Source organism: Haliotis asinina, chromosome 15 (assembly GCF_037392515.1).
Source record: "Haliotis asinina isolate JCU_RB_2024 chromosome 15, JCU_Hal_asi_v2, whole genome shotgun sequence".
NCBI classification, from domain to species: domain Eukaryota; kingdom Metazoa; phylum Mollusca; class Gastropoda; order Lepetellida; family Haliotidae; genus Haliotis; species Haliotis asinina.
In genome coordinates, this window is record NC_090294.1 from 24,715,762 (window position 1) to 24,739,560 (window position 23,799).

The 23,799-nt window shown below is 40.2% G+C and overlaps 1 protein-coding gene across 1 annotated transcript; it reads right to left on the bottom strand.

Moving 5' to 3' along the window:
* Positions 1–295: 295 nt before the first annotated feature.
* LOC137265696 (uncharacterized) lies at positions 296–19,199 on the bottom strand. The gene is made up of 8 exons (XM_067801125.1): positions 19,050–19,199; positions 17,445–17,593; positions 15,950–16,020; positions 7,395–8,757; positions 5,654–5,897; positions 3,426–4,314; positions 2,040–2,257; positions 296–742 (listed from the first exon to the last, which is right to left on the bottom strand). The coding sequence occupies exons 2-8, from the start codon at positions 17,590–17,592 to the stop codon at positions 664–666; spliced, it is 3,012 nt and encodes a 1,003-aa protein (XP_067657226.1). The 5' UTR covers position 17,593; positions 19,050–19,199; the 3' UTR covers positions 296–663.
* Positions 19,200–23,799: the final 4,600 nt, after the last annotated feature.

Sequence of the window (23,799 nt, forward strand, 5' to 3'; positions counted from 1 at the left end):
GTAAGACCACCATCACTCACTTCAAGATTGACTAAAATGGATTTAGTGCCATTATAGCTCACATCCTTGGATATAGACTAACAATGGTCTTGGTTCCACAACTACCATGTTCAGATCCTTTAGGATAGACTTAAAATGACAACAGGCCATCTGAACTTAAAAATTTAAGGCTGCTTTGTGAATGTTGACCCAGAAGTGACAGTATCACCATGTATCTTTAACTGAAACCTAACCAGTGTAATATAACACTCTCATGCATGCACACATGGACACACACACACACAAAAAATACATCTTATATACAGCTGTACTTTATGACATATATCATTCACAGCTTAAGTGCTCTGTTCCACATGGGTTTTGTCACCTAACAATTGTTGGAACATTGACAAACTTAACAAGCAAAAACGTTGAAAAATAATCCAAGTCTACATGTCAAGAGCAAACTACTCTCTTCTCCCAAAGATTCACAGGTCAGGTGCCATCTGTGATGAACAAGTACGCAAGTGCAGTCTTTAGATCATGACTGATACTGAAATATGACTCTCGTGACATGTGCTGTGAAACCAAACCTTCATGGTCAGTGTATCAAAAGTCACTGCACCCGGAACCGGAACTGTCTTGTCTGTTTCAGCAACAATGACCTGTGGAAGGCCTGACCTCTCAGGTAGAGGTTGTGATTCCTTTCAGGGCTAGTTCCTCCTTCACCCTCTTGAGGTAGTCAGGGTCAGGGTAGCCATAACTGGAACAGACACATAGATACATCACACACAGACAGAGTCAGGTAGCCATGTAGATCTTAGTTCAGCAGACGTGAAACTATGGTCTGGCCCCAGTTTCTCGAAACAAACTTAAGTCTATGTTTTGATTTAAGCCATTATTTTCCTATAACGCATTTCCCAGAAAGAGCTGAAATTGATATTAAACTCAAACTTTGTAAACAATTTGAGTTTCAGGAATAGATTTCTAAAGTTGTTTGGGCCTTTCTGTGTTAAAAATGCAGTTGAGTTAAAAATTCAGCTGTTTTAAATCATCAAACTCAGTTTGAAATTTGAGTAAAAAAAGTTTTTTCAAGAAATCCAGACCTGATCTCAATGAAACTACTCAAGACCTATTCCTTCCTGAAAACTCACAGGTTACTTATCAGATTCACTAATACTGTAAACACTTGCTATCTCTGAGCTGACAACCTCAAATGTTTCCAATGAATGAGATCTTCCCAAAGCTGGGGTCCAAGGCGATGTCCTGGCAGGGGGTCTAAGATGGGCAAACCCTCCAGTCAAAAAGGATTCAGCACTTTTGAAACACGTTTGGAGACCAGAGAATGCAGGTAAATGATTATTTTTGGAAATGTGTGAGTTTTCATGGTGTGGTCATGAGAGGGTGATTTTGTATGAAAATGTGTGATTCTTATGCCAAATGCGTGACAGTTGGCACGTGTGCTATCTCTGTCAGTTTAAATCTGATGTCAGGCTGACATGTTAGGAAACAAATGGCATCCTGAGGGTTGACCCAAGGTCCTATATCAACAACAGTTTCCAACTAAAGACAAAATATTTATATAAGGTACACAGGGGTTCATGTTTTTTGAAAAGCCACTTGCTACAGGGCAAGTGACTTTGAGAAAGTAACTTGTCCTGATTCATTTTCCACTTGCCCTGATTGGTATGACATCATCTTGATGATGTAATTATGAAACAAAAAGTCAACGTGGTATTTTATGTTAGTGTTTAGTTAGTTAATTATGTTAGTGTCTAATTTATTATCATTCTGAAATAGCTACATTTTGAGTATATATGAAATGAAATCCAAATTTATTTGCAGCTTGAAACCATAAGTGGACATTACCTTCTAGCTCACGGACAAGTAAGATATCATTATTTGATTGCCCAAAATGAAAACTGACTTGCCCCAGGTGTTGGGCAATGAGATTTTTGAACCCTTGGTATGTACCTGTGACATTTCAGAACCACGTGCAATCCTCATTGTTGTGCTCTTTGTAATCAGAACTATAATTCAATTAATAGATTATCACTCACTTTGACGTCCCTCCCTTCATGCTCGTCTTGTGATGAATGTCATTCCAGGTGATGACGCCAGTGCGGCCAGTAGTCCGAGACTCACCAATAGTAAACGTGACTCCAGCATCAAATGCCTTGTACAACAGTGTCAGAACCTCCCATCCTTCATCATTGTAAGGCAGGTAGGCTGTTCTCTGGATACCAGCATACCTCTTGCCAGGTTCTGGGTGACCATCCTGTGGGGACATAAATACAACCGGCATCATCTTAGAATAATACATGAACATTTGGTGCCCTTAGTGTAATGCTCTGCAACAAAAGTTTAACAACACCCAATGAAACAGTCCACCAAATGGAAAGAAATGCAGATAAGAATTCCTGCATTGTTTTAAACTTTATTTTAAATTACAAAACTGAAACAAACAGTTGTGATGTCATTAATACAAAATGGATGCCTGAGCACTAAATAGCGACATGGGTGGGTCAGTGAAATTCCCACACACACAAACAACAAGCACGGAGCCCAGCAGAATGGGAATGATTAAGGGCGAGCTGCAGATGCACTCATGTTCTCGTAGTCTGATAGAAACTTTGAGCAGGAACTGGTGCACTGGCAAATTTGTTGCCATGTGATGACGTCACAAGATAACGATCTTCATGTGGCATCATTTTTTGAGGTTTGCAATTACATTGAAGATCTTTCACTGTTCCAGTGTTTGTCTGGTGTGACAGGAGACAAGAAATGGTACTGTGGTGGACCTGAAAATTTTATGAGCTCATCACAGCTCTCAGGATTCCAATGTCTGGCATGTCCCTGTTATGGTCCATTGTGTTACAACCTTGTGATGTGGTGTTCTTCATCTGACTGTAAGCAGTTCTGACATGTGTAATTGTTTTCAAAATGATTTTAAAGATTGAATTACAGTTGGACTCATATTCAGATAGATCATGTAGCCCACAGGATGCATGTGCGTTTTTTACAGCCCACTTTGGTGAGTCTGTGCGATGTGACATGCCAGTTCTTACCAGACATTACTGACTTCATTATGTTCATAACATTTTTGGAGTTGACGATTGCCAAAATTTGGGTGTTCTTAAACTTTTGTTACTAAGTATATATACATCCCACATGAATGCATCTCACATAAACAGATCCCACATGAATGCATCCTGAATAAATACATCCCATATGAATGCATCTCACATAAATACATCCCATATGAATGCATCCTGAATATATACATTCCACATGAATGCATCTCACATAAATAGATCCAACAGTATAAATCTCACAGAAATGCATCCCACATAAATAAATATCATAAACATGCATCCTGAATATTTGCATCTTACATAATGCATATGGCATAAATAGATCCCACATAAATGCATCGCACTACTTACCTGTTGGAACCCTCCTGGAAAGTCATAACTGATGACAATCACTCCTCTCGCATCTTCATGACCTGGTAGCACATCTCCTCTGTCTATTGTATGAGCCATCTTCCCACCTTTGGGCTGGTTTCCCTTCACAGTACCATACAGTTTTCCACATTCAGGACAGGCTGGCTTCACATCAAAAGCCCGTCTGATACAGTCAGTACAGAAGGTGTGGCCACACGGAAGCTTCTTGGGGATGGTGACTTTGTCCATACAGATGCTACAAGTGTCATCGGGATCTTTTGCATTGGCAGCTCCAAGAGTATTTGTTCTGCCAATATTTGTTGGTAGGCTCTTGTACATGTCATCATCATAAGGTCTTTGTGTCCGGATTTCATGATCAACAATACTTGTGCCTTTGATTTCCACATTTGTTCCCATCCCTGTAGCTCCAGCTTTCATGGGTTTATTTCTCGGACTGCTGCTTCCGCTAGAAGTTGTTGCTGGTCGTGATTTAAGCCTCTCCTTTACATCCGTTGGTCCCATGCCATGTTTAACACCTGGCATGGTTTTTGAACCATAGTCTGATTTTGACGATCCAGCACTAGTCTTCCTCCCTGAGGTTGTACCTCCTGCATAAGATGTGGTCTTGGGTCTTGCTCCTGTGTTTGGTTGTTTTCTTGGAGTATCAAATGACCCTGACCTTTTCCTATGAGTAGCGCTTGATTGTCTCAGGTCTGCCTGTGAATTTGTATCCGTGTCAATGCCTCTCGGACTCCTTGTTCCCAGATAGCTGGATGTGCTAAAACAGTCTTCCTCTTCTTTTGACCTCCTGTGCTGTGGATCTCTAGTCAGTGAAGATGATCGCTTCAAGCTGCCACCTGCTACACCTCTACTGTCTGAACTTGAGGCCCTATCAATAAAGGGCGTCATTTATGGATTATTCTGGCATATACAATATGCGTACTTAGGCCAAATACTAAAAAAAATGTTGTGATTCCAATTACAGCTCTTTAAAATGTTTTGGCATTTACTTTTAGTAGTAGCAAACAAGCTAATAACACATTTATCAATGAGGAATTGTTTACTGAATCAAGATTGCAGCTATCATGTCCACTTTCCCTGACAGAATGACCGTTGTCTGTCAATGCTGGGAAAAAGCAATGGTATCTGAAAGCGTAACTGGATTGGACTTACTTTTTTGTACAGCTTGAAAAACATAGGGTCAGCACCAGAACTCAAGGATCGCTTAGGTAATCGGGACCACAACATTTTTTTAGGCCTTAGTAATAAATCACACCTTAAGCATGGATCTGTTACCTGTGTTCTTTGTATACCATGTGAATTGATACAATGATGTTTTCTTAGCTGCAGAAAAAAACAATTGTCAAAACAGTGACCTGAAGATAAGTCAACCACCTTCTACAGTTTGTTTTCCGATCCTCCAAATGAAGCTTATCTACATGATATACGGATATGATTGTCTGATCTAGTTGGTTCACAGGGAACAATTTTTTTGTCCTTCAGGCCTGGATCACATTTGCCACTGGCACCATATGATAAAGTTGTTTTCCATATAATGTTTTAGGCACAGCAGCTGACCATGGGCTATGCATATATACAGGACTAGATTGTTAAACTACTTGCACTTGGTACAACCTAAGATAAAAACCGAGTTGCACCTAGCAAATTCCAGCAGCACTGCTATTATTTCAATATGTAATGACAGAAATATTATTGAATTGAATAATTTAGATGTTTCATTCAGAAGTTTACCCACTCAAAAATTTACTTGCATCCGGTGCACATTAAAGAAATCAGTAGATTTGACTTTGCAATGTTGGGATGCACCAGTGCAAGTACTTGTATCACACAGAGATCTTGCGGAGGATGCACTATGATTGTTTGGTGGCTGTGTGGATATCCCCTCTGTTCTACAATTCTCTAGTGCCAAAAACTTGTGTGTTTATCGCACGGTCATTGTGCAGCTTCCATGCTGTGTCGTTATGTTTATGGTTTTAAAAAAATTTGTCAAACTTCACCGTTACACTAAAGTGTAGACACTAAGGTACCCATAGAATAATGCAATTATCGTACTGTCGCCGCCTCATCAGGCATGGTGACCACATGGAAATGGGGCTAGTGATAGATTATACCCATCACATACTAAGTTTATACCCAGACTCTGTATACCCATCGCAGAACAAACCCGTATCAGGCATTAACAATAATCATTCTGTGGGCAGCCTTACCATTCATGAAGACCAGATTGCTTGCCCTTATTCTGTAATCTGAATGTGGCTGCAGCCTGTAGCTCACTGAAGTCCGTCTCCAGGTGCTGTTGAATCATAACAATGGCTGTCTGCACCATCTCCTTGTCAGTGTTCAGCAAGTGGATTTCCTTCAGCGTTGAGTATGTCCTGTGTGCCGAGGAGAACAACACAGCAGCATCCAGGAAAGACTGAATGCAGATGTCAATGGGTACCCCAAACACACCTGGTCAACAGATAAGCAAAACCCAAGTTTTGTCAGGGAAAATGGAATGGTTCAGCAGGTCTTAGTCTGAGCAAGGGGGAAAAACCCAATGCCCAATATCCAGGCCAGTGGTTTTTTTCTTTCGGGCAAGAAAATTTGTATATGACGCTGTGACGATGTCCAGTTAACTTTCCAATTTTAATTATGTTACCTATTTAAAAATTCAACAAGAAAATCAACCAGTATAGTGGAAAAAGTATCATGGCAAGTGAATTTACATGTTATTTCCAGTAGCGATCCGTGAAGGTCCGGGGTAGAATAGGTCGTCAGCAACCCATGCTTGCCATAAAAGGCGACCATGCTTGTAAGAAGCGACTAATGGGATAGGGTGGTCAGGCTCCCTGACTTGGTTGGCACATGTCATCAGTTCCCAACTGCGCAGATCGCATTCATGCTGTCAAGCACTAGATTGTCTGGGGCTGACTTGATTATTTACAGTCCGCCGCCATATAGCTGGAATATTGCTGAGTGCGGCATAAAACTAAACTCACTATTTCCACTACTGATGTGTACAATCTGTCATTTCGTTGATAAATGATCATATAAGTTAGCTCTTTTACAAGAGAATGCAACACTTTGACAGAATTATGTATGTAGGAAAATAACATCAGCTCTCAGGCAGGAGAGAAAAGAGCACTGACATAAATCTTTGACAGGAGAGAAACAGTCATTAACATCAGCTTTTGGAGAGGAGCTTGCAGGTGATCAAGTCGGCTCCGTGACAGATAGCTGCAGAACAATAACAGCAAATCTTTGACAGGAAAGACACATCAACATCAGCTCTTTTGACTAGGGACAGCAGGATAATACGGTCAGCCATATGACAGAATCATGCAAAGAAATACCATCAGCTCCTTGACAGGAGAGACCTTGCTTAATATCATCTCTTGGACAAGAGAAAAGACAATACTCTCTGCCCTTTGACAAGACAAAAAACAATACTCTCTGCTCCTTGACAAGAGAAAGGACCATACTCTCTATTCCCTTTAACAGGAGAAAGAAGAATATGATTCTGACAAGAGTAATCTGGAGAAATAAACATTTGACAGAAAGTAGGCTCTAAAAGTAGATACATAGCAACTTATGAGATCTTTAAGAAGATGCAAAAGTACAGTAAAATGTTTGACTGGTAAAGGCAACCTTATATAATCCTGGGGATGAAAATGGGTATGAGTGACAAAAAGAGGAAAATGGGCTCAACCACTTTGGAGTTGTGTTAATTGAGACAATATAAATATATATTATGAACTACACCAGTGCCATCAAGTACACGGAATTCTCATCCCTGTAATCCGCTTTTTGACAAAACGTAAAGCACTACACAGACAGATGGGATATTGTCATTTTCACCAGGAAAACACAGGAGATTTCAAAATTCAATGAGAATGGCAAAACAGGTAAGTTCTTCAACAGAAGAAAGCCACACAATCTGACCCACAGACATAACCTTCATCTTACCTGTACTAATGAAGGGAAATGCAATGGAGTTGATAAACAGCTTCTCATGAGAATACTTCAGACATTGAAGAAATGTACGAGTCAACTGATATCCACATTTGTCATCCATTGTTGGAATATAGACTGGCCCCACTGTGTGCAGAATGTATCGTGGGCCAATTAAATCTCCGGAGCTTGTATGCATGACATCACTGATTTGGAGGGGCCCATGGAGGCGGACATGTCTCTCACACTCACGCCTCAGTTCACTTCCACAAGCTCTCTCTATGGCCCCTGCTACACCAGCAAAGTTCCTCAGTTCTCCATTAGCTGCACTGACGATTCCTTCAAGCTTGCATTTCACAATGTTACCATAGTAAACTTTCACTTTAATGCCACCTGACAGTTCAAATCTGTAAGACAACAGTTCTTGATGGTCTTTTCTTGCAAATCTTGTAGAACTGTGTCTCAGTGGATAAGTATCTGCACTCAGACCATTAGAAGCTCCAGACAGAGGTGACATTTGGTGTTCTCTACTTTTTTCTGTCAACAATTCATCAGTGCTATCAGAACCAGCCCTCTCCTTGCACAGAGGTTTCTTTCCTGTGTCATCAAGCCATTTTTGGATCATTTCTCGATCTTCTTTTGGAATGCCTTCTAGTTCTCTTAGCATGGATGCCTGGCTATTAAAAGTAGTGCTTATTGATGGCTGTCTCCGATCTCTCTTCTGCTTCTGCTGCAGTTCCTCAAGTTCTAAAGACACTGGGAGTCTAAAACCACCCCTAGGGCTGGAAGTCTTATTTTTGTCAGCAGCTGCTTGTAGAACCCTTTGTTCCACAGCTGTGGATGGCTCTGATGGGTCTCTCCCAGGTGTTGCAGACTGAAGACTAGCAAAGTGGTTGAAAGTTTCAGATGCATCTTGATGTCTCGAGTTTGTGCTGCTCCGTAAATCACTCACATTGTGCTCTGAATCCAATCCATTCGATACAGGTGCAGTTTCATCTTCTCGGGGAGATCTTATACTTCTCCCAGACTCTCCAATTCTTTCAGCTGTGCTTCTTTTTGCTTGTAGTGGGCTAAGCTGTGCAGTGGGGGAAGCTCTTCGACTTCTAAACTGATGTAGAGCCTCACAATCAGCTGCTGACACGCCATGACCATTTTGCAGGTCTTGATGTATTTTGTGCTGGCTTTCCAGAAACTCATGAAGAACCTTCTCAGCAAGTTCTACATCAAACTGGTTTCCCTTTAGAACAACATTCCCATCTGCATCAGTGAATATCTGTAGTCTTCCATCAGTGGTCACATCAATATGCTTCTTACATTCTGACGTCTGCAACAGGGCAGCAACTTGATCTTCAAGCTCCACAGTTACTGAGGAGAATATCTGAAAGCAGATTAGACATCCGATTAAAGATGTCATAAATCACATGTTGTTTGAAAGTAGTCTGAAACAATTACTATTACTTCCTTCAATAACAATATAAATTTTACACGCAGTTTGCCTCACTGTCTACATCTCAGATGACGGTTCAGATTATCTATATTATTACAAGGGGTGATCAACTATCGCTATAGCAATAGTTTATTGCAACATACAATTGTGACAGCGATAGTCACAAATGGTTTTTCAAAATAACAGGACAGTGGGTCCTGTACTTTCAGAATATTCATAGGATACATAGAATAAAAATTAAACACAGATTTCAGATTTAACATTTCTTGTATTTGCCATCAAAATTATCAAAAAGAACATAGCATTTATAAACAGCAAACAAGTGTGATGTGTCACATATAGAACAGTTTCAGTGAAAGTCATTGTGTAACACACAGCCGAACACTGAGGCTGGCGGGTTGTAGATATCCATTAGACCATCGACAAATATGCTGGATTTGTCCGAGGAACAGACACTATTCGTAAAACGTCTACTACTTTTCCCTCTTTGAAATGCCTCAACTGAAGTCATTTCAACAATGAATGTATAGTTTAGATGAAATAAAAACAAGTTGAAGACAGTGTTGGGAATTGGCTGAAATCTCAGAATTGGTGCTTCAATACCAATGAACAATCATCGAAAACAGTTGGTTAGAGTCATTTTTCAGATTTTCCTATCCATGTTGTTATTGCAGATATATGTTACATGATGCAACTTGCAACTTTAAGTGATGACTGATATATCATGAACATAGACTTCCTGGAGTCTTCATGAAACATTCAGTCATGACTTTTCAGTAAGCAGAGAAAGTTTTCTGAGAACAGAACATGTTTCCAGGTCCTGACAACTTCGAAGATATGCTCCATGGTCAAGTGTTCCAAAGTCTAAACCAGTTGTTCCAAAATCACTGTGACCAGTCTTTGATTATTTCAATAATCGGACCAACACTAGCTGAAGTAGGTTTAGTCTCTTTTAATAACAGACAAGAAACTTGAAACTCAGATCATGTAAACAGATAAAACATAAACTCAATGAAACATATGTCATATTTGGGATTTCACTTTCTTAGTAAAGTACAAATTCTAGTACTTTTTTCGGTTGAGTCCCATCCGGGATTCGAACCCGCACCATCAGAGTCAGGCACCTAATCGCCAGCACACAAAGTCAGCCGCCTAGCCCGCTCAGCCACCGCGACTTCCACTTCCACCGCTGACTTTGTGTGCTGGCGATTAGGTGCCTGACTCTGATGGTGTGGGTTCGAATACCGGATGGGACTCAACCGAAAAAAGTACTAGAATTTGTACTTTACTAAGAAAGTGAAATCCCAAATATGACAGATGTTGCATTTGACCACTTTCTAAATGGCATCGTGTAATCAAACTCAATGAAGTTGCAAGTCTGCATGCAAGCAATAGAAACAAAACAACATGTATACTTGAGAGAAATTTTGCACTGCGGATTTGGCAAAGGAAGTCAATTACTAAACCATCAATAGTCACACATACTACTGATGATACAAAGGAAGTCAATTACTAAACCATCAACAGTCACACATACTACTGATGATACAAAGGAAGTCAATTACTAAACCATCGATAGTCACACAAACTACTGATGATACAAAGGAAGTCAATTACTAAACCATCAACAGTCACACATACTACTGATGATACAAAGGAAGTCAATTACTAAACCATCAATAGTCACACATACTACTGATGATACAAAGGAAGTCAATTACTAAACCATCAACAGTCACACATACTACTGATGATACAAAGGAAGTCAATTACTAAACCATCGATAGTCACACAAACTACTGATGATACAAAGGAAGTCAATTACTAAACCATCGATAGTCACACATACTACTATTGATACAAAGGAAGTCAATTACTAAACCATCGATAGTCACACATACTACTGATGATACAAAGGAAGTCAATTACTAAACCATCGATAGTCACACAAACTACTGATGATACAAAGGAAGTCAATTACTAAACCATCAATAGTCACACATACTACTATTGATACAAAGGAAGTCAATTACTAAACCATCGATAGTCACACATACTACTATTGATACAAAGGAAGTCAATTACTAAACCATCAACAGTCACACATACTACTGATGATACAAAGGAAGTCAATTACTAAACCATCGATAGTCACACATACTACTGATGATACAAAGGAAGTCGATTACTAAACCATCAATAGTCACACAAACTACTGATGATACAAAGGAAGTCAATTACTAAACCATCGATAGTCACACATACTACTGATGATACAAAGGAAGTCAATTACTAAACCATCGATAGTCACACATACTACTGATGATACAAAGGAAGTCAATTACTAAACCATCGATAGTCACACAAACTACTGATGATACAAAGGAAGTCAATTACTAAACCATCGATAGTCACACATACTACTGATGATACAAAGGAAGTCAATTACTAAACCATCAATAGTCACACATACTACTGATGATACAAAGGAAGTCAATTACTAAACCATCGATAGTCACACAAACTACTGATGATACAAAGGAAGTCAATTACTAAACCATCAACAGTCACACATACTACTGATGATACAAAGGAAGTCAATTACTAAACCATCGATAGTCACACATACTACTGATGATACAAAGGAAGTCGATTACTAAACCATCAATAGTCACACAAACTACTATTGATACAAAGGAAGTCAATTACTAAACCATCGATAGTCACACATACTACTGATGATACAAAGGAAGTCAATTACTAAACCATCGATAGTCACACAAACTACTGATGATACAAAGGAAGTCAATTACTAAACCATCGATAGTCACACAAACTACTGATGATACAAAGGAAGTCGATTACTAAACCATCAATAGTCACACATACTACTGATGATACAAAGGAAGTCAATTACTAAACCATCAATAGTCACACAAACTACTGATGATACAAAGGAAGTCAATTACTAAACCATCAATAGTCACACATACTACTGATGACACAATGGAAGTCAATTACTAAACCATCGATAGTCACACAAACTACTGATGATACAAAGGAAGTCAATTACTAAACCATCGATAGTCACACATACTACTGATGATACAATGGAAGTCAATTACTAAACCATCAATAGTCACACATACTACTGATGATACAAAGGAAGTCAATTACTAAACCATCGATAGTCACACATACTACTGATGATACAAAGGAAGTCAATTACTAAACCATCAATAGTCACACATACTACTGATGACACAATGGAAGTCAATTACTAAACCATCAATAGTCACACAAACTACTGATGATACAAAGGAAGTCAATTACTAAACCATCGATAGTCACACATACTACTGATGACACAATGGAAGTCAATTACTAAACCATCAATAGTCACACATACTACTGATGATACAAAGGAAGTCAATTACTAAACCATCGATAGTCACACAAACTACTGATGATACAAAGGAAGTCAATTACTAAACCATCAATAGTCACACATACTACTGATGACACAATGGAAGTCAATTACTAAACCATCGATAGTCACACAAACTACTGATGATACAAAGGAAGTCAATTACTAAACCATCGATAGTCACACATACTACTGATGATACAAAGGAAGTCAATTACTAAACCATCGATAGTCACACAAACTACTGATGATACAAAGGAAGTCAATTACTAAACCATCGATAGTCACACATACTACTGATGATACAAAGGAAGTCAATTACTAAACCATCAATAGTCACACATACTACTGATGATACAAAGGAAGTCAATTACTAAACCATCGATAGTCACACAAACTACTGATGATACAAAGGAAGTCAATTACTAAACCATCAACAGTCACACATACTACTGATGATACAAAGGAAGTCAATTACTAAACCATCAATAGTCACACATACTACTGATGATACAAAGGAAGTCAATTACTAAACCATCGATAGTCACACAAACTACTGATGATACAAAGGAAGTCAATTACTAAACCATCAACAGTCACACAAACTACTGATGATACAAAGGAAGTCAATTACTAAACCATCGATAGTCACACAAACTACTGATGATACAAAGGAAGTCAATTACTAAACCATCGATAGTCACACAAACTACTGATGATACAAAGGAAGTCAATTACTAAACCATCGATAGTCACACAAACTACTGATGATACAAAGGAAGTCAATTACTAAACCATCGATAGTCACACATACTACTGATGATACAAAGGAAGTCAATTACTAAACCATCGATAGTCACACATACTACTGATGATACAAAGGAAGTCGATTACTAAACCATCAACAGTCACACAAACTACTGATGATACAAAGGAAGTCAATTACTAAACCATCGATAGTCACACATACTACTGATGATACAAAGGAAGTCAATTGCTAAACCATCAATAGTCACACATACTACTGACGCATTGATAGCTTTTCGTTTCTACAATCAATTAATTGCTAATCTGAAACTTAATCACCGTTTGATATATTGTTACAGCCCTAATTACAGTGTAACCTGCCAACACTGGCACTTGTCTAATCAGTCACACTGTCAAAACCAGCATAATATTTTGGTCACACCATTTATGATGATATTAAGATCATTAAAACTTTGTCTAATGCCAGTATTTCAGCATGACTTTCCAGTCCCAACAAGCTTTAACTGTAATAAACACTGTCTAAACCGGCATGAGTGTGAGCAGTGCAATCAAGGACCCATACTCTAAAACACTAGTTAATTCTCCTGCCACCCTAGATAATTAGAGAGGAGTGATTGCGCAGTGAATCAAATGCTATATGCCAGCATGGGTACGAGCAGTCCAATCAAGGTCCCTTAATCCAATACACTAACAAATGTGTGCCACTGATATGGCAATGTAGAGACAGCTCTCTACAGTGAGTGTGATCTGATGGATAGACTTAATCCCCTGTTTCACTAGCATCAGGGAGAAGTTCCACATAATATATCCATGTTCAAATGTCTCTAAAGATACGAAAAACACAAAATACAAAAACCAAATATTCCACACCTTTGGACTCTCTATAGAAGACATATGTAAGCTAATTGAGTTTTATGTAGTGTTTTCTGAAAAGTGGATAAGGTACACATCTTGTTGTATGGGATGAACAAAACCCAATTCAACAAATTTCAAACATCTGTAGATGTGACAAAATTTAGAAACTGGATGAACAAGGTATGAGTTGCACACCTTTAGAGTCCCAGTGAAACACACAAGAAGCTCAATCAATTCTGTTGAGCAGCTTTTGTGAAGATGTGAATAGACTTCATCCCCTATAAAACTATATTAAGAGAGAAATTCAACACAAGTTCAAACGGCATTAAACTTGGAAAAATAAATAAAATACAACATCACAATATGAGATGCACACCATTAGAGCACATGTGCAATCTAAATGAATTTCATAGTGTAGCTTTTGAGGGAAAGTGGATGGCGTATGCCTCCCTGTTGGATGGAATGAACAGGTTGAATAGAACAAAATTTAACCAAGTTCAAACATCTGTAAAAGTGACTGAGTTAGAAATTGCATAAAACAATTATGAAAAGCACACCTTTAGAGTCCTATGCAAGCCACATGGAAGTTCGTTCAAACCTGTTGAGCAGTGTGTGTGGAGAAGTGGATAGACTTCATCCCCTATTACACTATCATGGAGAAACTCAGCAAAATGTGCCCAAGTTCAAATGTCTCTAAACTTAAAAAAAACAACAATAAAAAAACCCAACAAAATATGAGATGCACACCACTACAGTCCCAAGAAGGTTCATGTATAAGTTAATTAGGGTTAAAGAGTCGGGGTAACAACTGTTCATGAGATATTGCATTCACAAGAATTGTGGTGACCTTGAAAATAAGGTCATGGTCACAAAAATCAACTGATGTCTGTGTAGTCTCCCAATGTAGCTGTCACATTGAATTTGAAGATATTGGGTACAACAGTTCCTGGGATATTGCAGTAACAAGAGTTTGAAAAGTGGTCAAAGAGACATAGTGACCTTGAAGATAAGGTAAAGGTCACCCAAATCGACTGTCCGTGTAACACCCAAAGTAGGCTGTCACCAAATATGAAGACTCTTGGCATAAGAGTTCATGAGATGTTGTGTTAACAAGAATCAGGACGTACATACGTACGCTGATGAATACATACTTCCCCTATTCCGTGGCATTGGACGATTACTTCTCTTGGCACGCCAGATAATCAGGAAACAGTGATTGCACAGTGAATCAAACGTTATAAGCTGGCATAGGTACGAGCAGTCCAGTTAAGGTCCCTTAATTCAATACATCTGCCATAAACATTATTTGAATTTGTTGCACAACTACAAGAGATCAACGGCATTATAGAGATAAGAAATTGATAAACGTAAAAGACAGCCATACTGGAAAATACTGTCACCAACACTCACTCGCTGTTCTTGTCACACCCTTGTCACAAACTGGCACCCTGCCTAAACCGGCGCCTCACTGGACTGCATTAAAATGACGGTTTAGACAGGGTGCTGGATTAGACACGTTTCACAGTACTACCTGCATCTTTGAGAAGATAGTGTGGACATTCTGAACAGGAAAAGTTGAGTTGGTATTTCAGTATTTCTCAACATTCACATTCTGCTGAATACAATGGCTGTAAATATGCATGCAACCATTTGAAGTTGTTCACAATATGTCACCTCTGTGACAAGAACAGTGAGTGAGTGTGTGGTCCACAATATTCTCTCCTCTATCTTCTGGACCGCCTTTGTGGTATAGTGGTCAGAGTGTCCGCCAGGAGAGCAGAAGATTGGACCAATGCCCGAACACGTTATATCAATAGATGCTAAACAATGATACTTGTTGGTCAATGTCTGGTGTTTGGCATTAACGGATGCAACAAGGATTTAAGCTTAAATGTGACTAGGAATCTCAGCGAGCTAGCACTCCAAACCAGCTTAAGTCTGGGCTGGTACAAGCAGCCATACATACACATGCACATACACATACACATCATATGAGCGAAATATTCTCAAGCATGTGATTAAACCCCATTTCACCTCACCTCACCTCACCTCTATCTTCTGGGACATACTTACTCTATGTGGGAGAGGATTGACAGTAAACTTTGAGAGTCCTTCCAGCCTTGCAAAGAGCGCCATTGATGTGCCTGTTTAAGTGAAAACAAACCCTCAAACTTTCCAGATTTCAATCCTTCAAAAATACAATGTACAGACTTCCTGATCTCATGCAATAAATATATGGCAATACATGTCTTGGAAACTGAGTAATTACTTTAGCCTTGTTTACACTTGGAACAGATTCTGTCAGTTTTGTAACATGTTGACTGCCGATCAAGAGTATACTTGTTGTATCAATCCAGGTTGAATTTGCCACTACAAGTCATCTCGTAGCTACATCAGTGGTATTTACAAACAAATTTCACATGTTGGCAAAATAGGCACAAGAAACAAACATCTCATGGCGTTCTTCTTAACAGTCAGGAGACCACTGCTGCATGTGCCTGTATGCCAACATGTGAAGTTTGTTTTATTATACCAGTGACCAGAATTGACACTACGAGTATATTCTTGGTGGCTGTCAACGCGTTAACATCTTCATTAGTGTTAGTGAGGGTATTTAATTATAATCTTGCTTTTATATGGAGTATCAGAACTTCTGTTACCCATGAAGGTCCCGGGGTAGAATAGGCCTTCAGCAGCCCATGCTTGCCATAAAAGGCGACTGTGCTTGTTGTTCGAGGCAACTAACGGGATCAGGTAGTCAGGCTCGCTGACTTGGTTGACACATGTCATCGGTTCCCAGTTGCGCAGATCAATGCTCATGTTGTTGATCACTGGATTGTCTGGTCCAGGCTCGATTATTTACAGACTGCCACCATATAGCTGGAATATTGCTGAGCGCAGCGTAAAACTAAACTCACTCACTCACTCAGTACTTCTGTTCATCATCAGAAACTTGTCAAAACCTCATTGTGTAGTGATGCAAGTTTCCAGGGTTGCTGAGGGCTGGTGGGAAATGTTCCCAGTTTGCAAAACAGCTAAAATGTGAGTGAGTGAGTGAGGGAGCGAGCGAGCGAGAGAGTCTAATTTTATACCGCACTCAGCAATATTCCAGCTATATGGCGGCAGTCTGTAAATAATAGAGTCTGGACCAGAGCCTGTTGACCAATGGTCAACATTATGCACATCAATCTGTGCAATTGGGAACCGATGACGTGTCACCAAATCTGACCACCCAATCTCGTTAGTCGCCTCTTACGACAAGCATAGTCGTCTTTCATGGCAAGCATGGGTTGCTGAAGGCCTATTCTACTCCAGACCTTCACGGGTCCTGCTAAAATGAACACTAGAGTAATGAGAGAGCGAGTTTAATGGCCCAGACATTCCAGTGATCAACTGCATGAGCATCAATCTGCGCAATTTGGAACTGATGGTACATGTCAATGAGACAAGTACAAGTCAGCGAGTCTGACCACCTAATCCCGTTAGAGGCCTCTTACGACAAGCACAAGTTAATGAAGGTCAATATTCTAACCCCAACCTTCACAGGTTCGCTAAAGTAATGACTTACTTGTAGAGTCAATGAAGATTACAACTGCATCATTATTGAGAAGTGGGTAGTAGATCCTCTTGACCCGTAGCTGATGGTGCTCTAAGAATGTTCTGATCTGCTTCTCGGACACATCAGGCTGAATACCCGACAGTCGGATCCCGTCCATTCTGCAGGAGGAAATAATGAAATATAGTCAATAGTGAGCGAGTATAGTTTTACGCAGCTTTCACCATTATTCCATAATACCATGATGGGGGACACCTGAAATGGGCTTCACATATCATATTTACATGGGGAATCGAACCAATGTCTCCAGCGTGACAGGCAAACGCTGTAACCACTAGGCTACCTCATCATCTAGACTAAGCTTTAGCCTCTGAATATATAATCCGGACAGAAACAAACACACCTCTTTAATTGAAAATGCAGCCCAAGGCTGGCCAATGATTCAGAGACTAAGAACATCTGCACTGCGGCTACACATGCTGGGGTCATTATCAATTAGAAGTCACATAATTAAAAACATCATTTAACAGTAAGAGACAAACATATTTATTGGCCCTTTTGTCAGGTCCTGGCCCAGTCTCCATGGAATGGAAACAGACTGCTGCTGTCATCACCTCATGTGGCCCAGTCAAATCCCCACTGACTAAACGTTAACAGTTTGGAACTTGCAGCTCCCAATCTTACTTGTGGGCTAGATGGCCAAAGATCTAAACATCAAAACTATGCACAATACTGTTAATTATGAGCTGACAGACATAGCTGTGAGGCAACATTCCAGACCATTGCTGTGTTAGTTTTCTTGCAGATGTTAACAGACCCTGAACATGGGGAAATTTAGACTTGCTTTATTTGGAGCCTTTGAACTGCAGGGAGGGCTTGGCTGTAGTGAAAATAATGTGGTTCAGGGACTGTGAGAAAGACTACACATAACCCTATGATAAATAGGCCAATGGCTACATGCATTGCCATTGTAGCTCATCTTCAAAAGTCAATAGTTTAAAATGTCATCAAAGAATGACATCTGTTAATGGATATATCAGTGTTGCAAATATCAGCCTGTTCCATTGCCTGTCACATTTTAAGGTCACCAAAGACAGGTCAATGACCAGTCATAATTTTCTGTCAGAGTTCTACGTGTCTCAATGAATGATGCATATTCATACAACATATTAACACTTTTTGAACTGACAACCGCATTTATACAAAAAAGATGCTTCACCATTCTTCGATTCCAATCAAATTGACACTTACAACTTTTGACATGGATTTTCAAGTACAATGTTCAGTGGTAACTATATTGAAGATCAAGCTAGAACATATCTTTCAATTTCAAAATATCAATAGCGCCTTCTGAAAAAAGTCATTTGTTCAAAACAGTTCAGATGTATGCTACTTCAGATCTATGCAACGACCTGTACTGTCTAGGATTCGTGTGGTGTCTTTTGATCTGGAATGCATGAAAAGGTGATCTTAATTGAATCGAAACATGGGTAATGTGGTAAGTTGGAGAAACGAAAGTCTTACTCTCAGACAGGTTACACTTCAAGAATGTCTGCCGTAATATGTGTTCCTTGCAAAATGCATGTGCTGTCATCGAAATACAGCGATGCAGTTTACCTGAATATATGGAAGTCTAATCAAATTGACAAATGCTGACGTCTATTTTGCATGTTTTGACCCGTCAGATGTTTTCCACCATTTCAAAACTCAAAACCGAAACTACAATCACGAACAATGGTCGATCAAAACAAACCCCAGCGCCACGACAGGTTTAGAGTTACCTGCCCTTAGACCATAAAAATCACAGTCTACCGCATGGTTAAGTATTTGAAGCGTACGGTTGCATAAAATCTCAACAGATTGATGATTTCCGGGTGATGGGTGATCTCATAAGTGGACATCTCACACATGTCGATAGCAACTGGTGTTCACAAAATTAATTAGCGTATTTACACATAAACTGTGCATCGAAAACCGGTTAGAATAATAAATAAAAGAAACAATGCTTGCTTGTTTGCCTGTTTGCTTGCTGGCACCAGAAATGGTCTTCATGCAATGAACCAATGTGCGGAATCGAACCCGGATCATCTGCGTGACAGGCGGACGCTTTAACCTCTGGGCTAGCCAATCACATCATTCAAACACGTACACGCACACGTACACACACACACACGCGCGCGCGCGCGCGCACGCGCACGCACACACACAAACGTATATGTACATGCACGCACACCTCCCTAAATATCGGGTTATTATCCTTTGAGTATCTCAAACATATTGTGACCTTTGTTTTGAAAAAAACTCATCACTGACCCCGCAAACAACACAGATAACTGTCATAAACATAAAAAAAGATCATACAGTCATACGAATCGTCAGACGTGCAAAGTCCTAACCTAACACGGAGAGACCACGTTAACAACATTCGCCTGCTGAACATACATAGGTCATCACGCCTTCCTACACTCCTGTACAAGGTTTCACGAGTACCAGGTGGTTACCTGGCCGAATACCTTTATTTATTGTGATGATGTCATAACGTTATTTACATCTGCCCTTGTCTGATTACCCGGATGTTTTTACATGCCCCAAAGTAAACAACTTCAACTGGTAGCCGTTGAATTTCATTCACCCACCCTCTGATGGACTGTATTGTCATTCCGACCTTGCTGAGGTTTAAACAGATGTGGGCGAGAGACGTCTATGGTGGTGATTTACAAACACGTATGTCATTACTCGTAAACGTCAAACATTTTTGCCACCGTTCACTTTAACTTACAAAGTTTTTCACTGGTTCAGTTGTGAAAGGGGAGGATGGTTAAAGCGCCGGCTCGTGTCGGTGAAGTTCCCGGTTCGATTCCCCGTATGATTACTATGCGTGAAGCCAGTTTCTGGTGTCCAGAACAGTGTTATTACTGGAATATAACTAAAAGTGGCGTAAAACTGTATACAACCATGTACTCACTCACTTACTCACTCAATCACTCACTCACTCGCGAAACATATGTTGCCCTTACAGGTTGTGGAATTGGCACTAAGACGCATGCACACAATGGCCTTCCTTGTTGTACTGCCACTTGTACATATAGGGTAGAACGCCCGTATCTTATGTGCAGGGATTAAGAGCCATCACGTTAGTAAATAATGTCAGCTGTAAAGGGGAAATTTATGCATGTCAACTTGTGTAATACGAGAAACATGACATTTCGGAGTACTAGTATATGAATTAGCAAGAATATACTAAACGTTGCGCTGCTCATATTACTGAAGTTGAATTCAATAAATGTCCCCTCTATCTGCACCACTGCATGCATGCCATTCATAGACCTTACTCATAACAGTGTCAACACTGTGTTAAAGATTGTTTGGAATATGCTTTCAAATTGTGGACGATAAGAAGATAGCATCCTTATTGGTGGTGGGAACTGGCTGAAATCTCAGATGATGATTGCTTCACTACCAACGAACAATCAATCGAGTCTGGACCAAACAATCCAGTGATCACCAATAAGAGCATCGATCTACGTAACTTGGATACGATGACATGTGACAACCAAGTCAGCAAGCTCGAACACACGATTCCATTATTTGCCTCTTACGAGAAGTAAGGGTTACTGAAGCCCAATTCTAATCTGAATCTTGACTGGTCACTCAGCAATTCTTACTTCCTTGTTAAAACGTAGGACTATGCTTTTTAAAGAGTAAGAGAGAAGGTGATGTGTGTTCTGTCATGCATGTTGTGCTATGTGTTGCATCCGGGGCTGGAGGTTGGATTTTCCTTTGCGTTTCAAAAATATAACCCTATCCACTCACTCACACGTCGACGACAAGTATGGGATGTTGACGCATTGCGACAAATAAGTGAGTCTGTTGGGTTTAGCAATATTAAACAATATCACTGTGGGGGACACCAGGAATGGATTCAGACATTGTACCCATGTGGGGAATCGAACCCAGGTCTTCGGCATGACGACTGAACGTTTTACCCAAGCTATCCCACTTTACGCATTTCATGAATTGCACTCATTTCGGAATTCTGGCATGCAAAAAACAAAAAAACAAAAACAAAAACAACAAAACATTTAATTCTCCGTATTGTCGTACCTGTTCTGTGATCGACAAACAACGTGATCTCATAAAACAGTACTCTTTACGTTACTACTGAATCACGCATGTCTGGAACCAACCCTTCCCCGTGTGGAGAGGAGCCTTATATATAAATTAACCTTTATCTGTTTTTTACGATGTCAAAATAGGCTCGAGACACGCACATCACGCATGTCGAGCATGCTGAAGGAAGAACCTTTACGCCCTGCCTTTGTGTAATCGGGGAACTGTTACTCTTGACGTCAGCATCCAGAAGAGAGTCTCAGGTTCTCTACTGCTGTTGAACTATTGAGACGTTCAACGCTGTTTTTGTCCGGATATCGCGTCTAACTATAGAACTGGCAGTTGCACGATATTTGTACCGAGGAGCTCTTATAGAAATTCTTAATAATATCAGAAACCGTTGCAGCGTAGTAGATTGTCGGCGTTACGTCATCGGAGACGACTTGCGCAAAACTACGACCGCTGTTAACGCTACACCAACCTGGCTGATTCGATAGGACAAAATGTTTTTTTCTTCATTCCGCATTTATCTATTTCAAGCCTGATTAATAGCAATGGTGGTTGTGTACGGTGGGTGGATTATCAACGCTGACGCGCTTACGTCTTTCGTAGGGAAGTGAAAAGCGTGATGTACTCCACCCAGTAAGGCAATACTTATTTAAGGAATTGTCAACATTCAAAGAATCACAAACGTAGTGTTTATCAGTTGAATTGCCAACATGCATCCACACTCCCCCTCCTCCCTCCAAAACCCGTTACAAACCCCTAGCACCACACGCGACAAAACCACCTTTCTTACGGACCCGTGAAGGTCCGGGGTGGAATAGGTTATCAGCAGCCCATGCTTGCCACAAAAGGCGACTATGCTTGTCGTAAGAGGCGACTAACGAGATCGGGTGGTCAGGATCGCTGACTTGGTTGACACATGACATCGATAACCAACCAACTACGCAGATCGGAGCTCATGCTGTTGACTGGATTGTCTGGTCCAGACTCGATTATGTACAGACCGCCGCCATATAGTTGGACTATTATTGAGTACGGCGTAAAATTAAATTCTGTCTCTCTCTCTACCTGTGCACGCGCGCGCTCGCGCGTGTGTGTGTGTGTGTACCTATCTATCTATCTATCTATCTATCTATCTATCTATCTATCTATCTATCCATCCATCTACGTAGCTCTGACACACACACACATACACACACACCTTTCACATTCCAGTCCATTACACATTTCGACGCTCCACCAAATCCAGTCCGTCTCCATAATATGTATGTATGTATGTGTGTGTGTGTGGTTGTATGTATGTATGTATGTATGTATGTATGTATGTATGTATGTATGTATGTATGTATGTATGTATGTATGTATGTATGTATGTATGTATGTATGTATGTGTGCACACACCTTTCACACCCAAGTCCATTACACATTTCGACGCTCCACCAAATCCAGTCTGTCTCCATAATCTATTTAAGGAATTCACTCTTCAACATAGGACCCTTTTCCACCCAGCACCCCAACACTCAGCCACACCCCACCCGCCTCAACAAATAACCAGCATGCACATACCCCAAATACACACTAATCTTCAGAGCCGATAAACACCTGGGGCCTCTCTATCCCACCCTGTTGTCTAAGGTAGACTATTTACACAACAAATCACCTGGTTGGGCGTACTAGCGCACATGAACACTTCACACTACAGCTCTCCTTCCGCATTTTGTATTAGGTGAACAATTTCTAAGTTTAGACCGCGTGAAAACATGACCCAGCTTATACGAACTCAACCGTTTCGCCACCAGGCGAAGACATGGTGTCTTGATATGTAGTGTATATTTGTAGACGCGGACACGTGGGGCGTGTATGCTTAAACCTCACGCCCAAGATAAAGAAAGTACATGTGCACTGAACCTAATTATCTATGGCCAAGGTATTTACATCCTTACAAACAACCCAAGGATCATGTCATACTGACAGATACAGCTATATATTGAGGAGCCAAGGAGAACGTCCGGCTGATAGATAATAGATAGATAGATAGCTGATAATCAGGAACCAAGGAGGATGTCCCATTGACAGATACAGCTGCATACTCAGGAACCCAAGTAAGATGTCACACTGACAGATACAGCTGTGTAATCAGGAACCCACGTAAGATTTCATACTGATAGATACAGCTGTATATTGAAGAAGGATGTACCACTGACAGATACAGTTACATAATCAGGAACCAAGAAGGATGTCATACTGACAG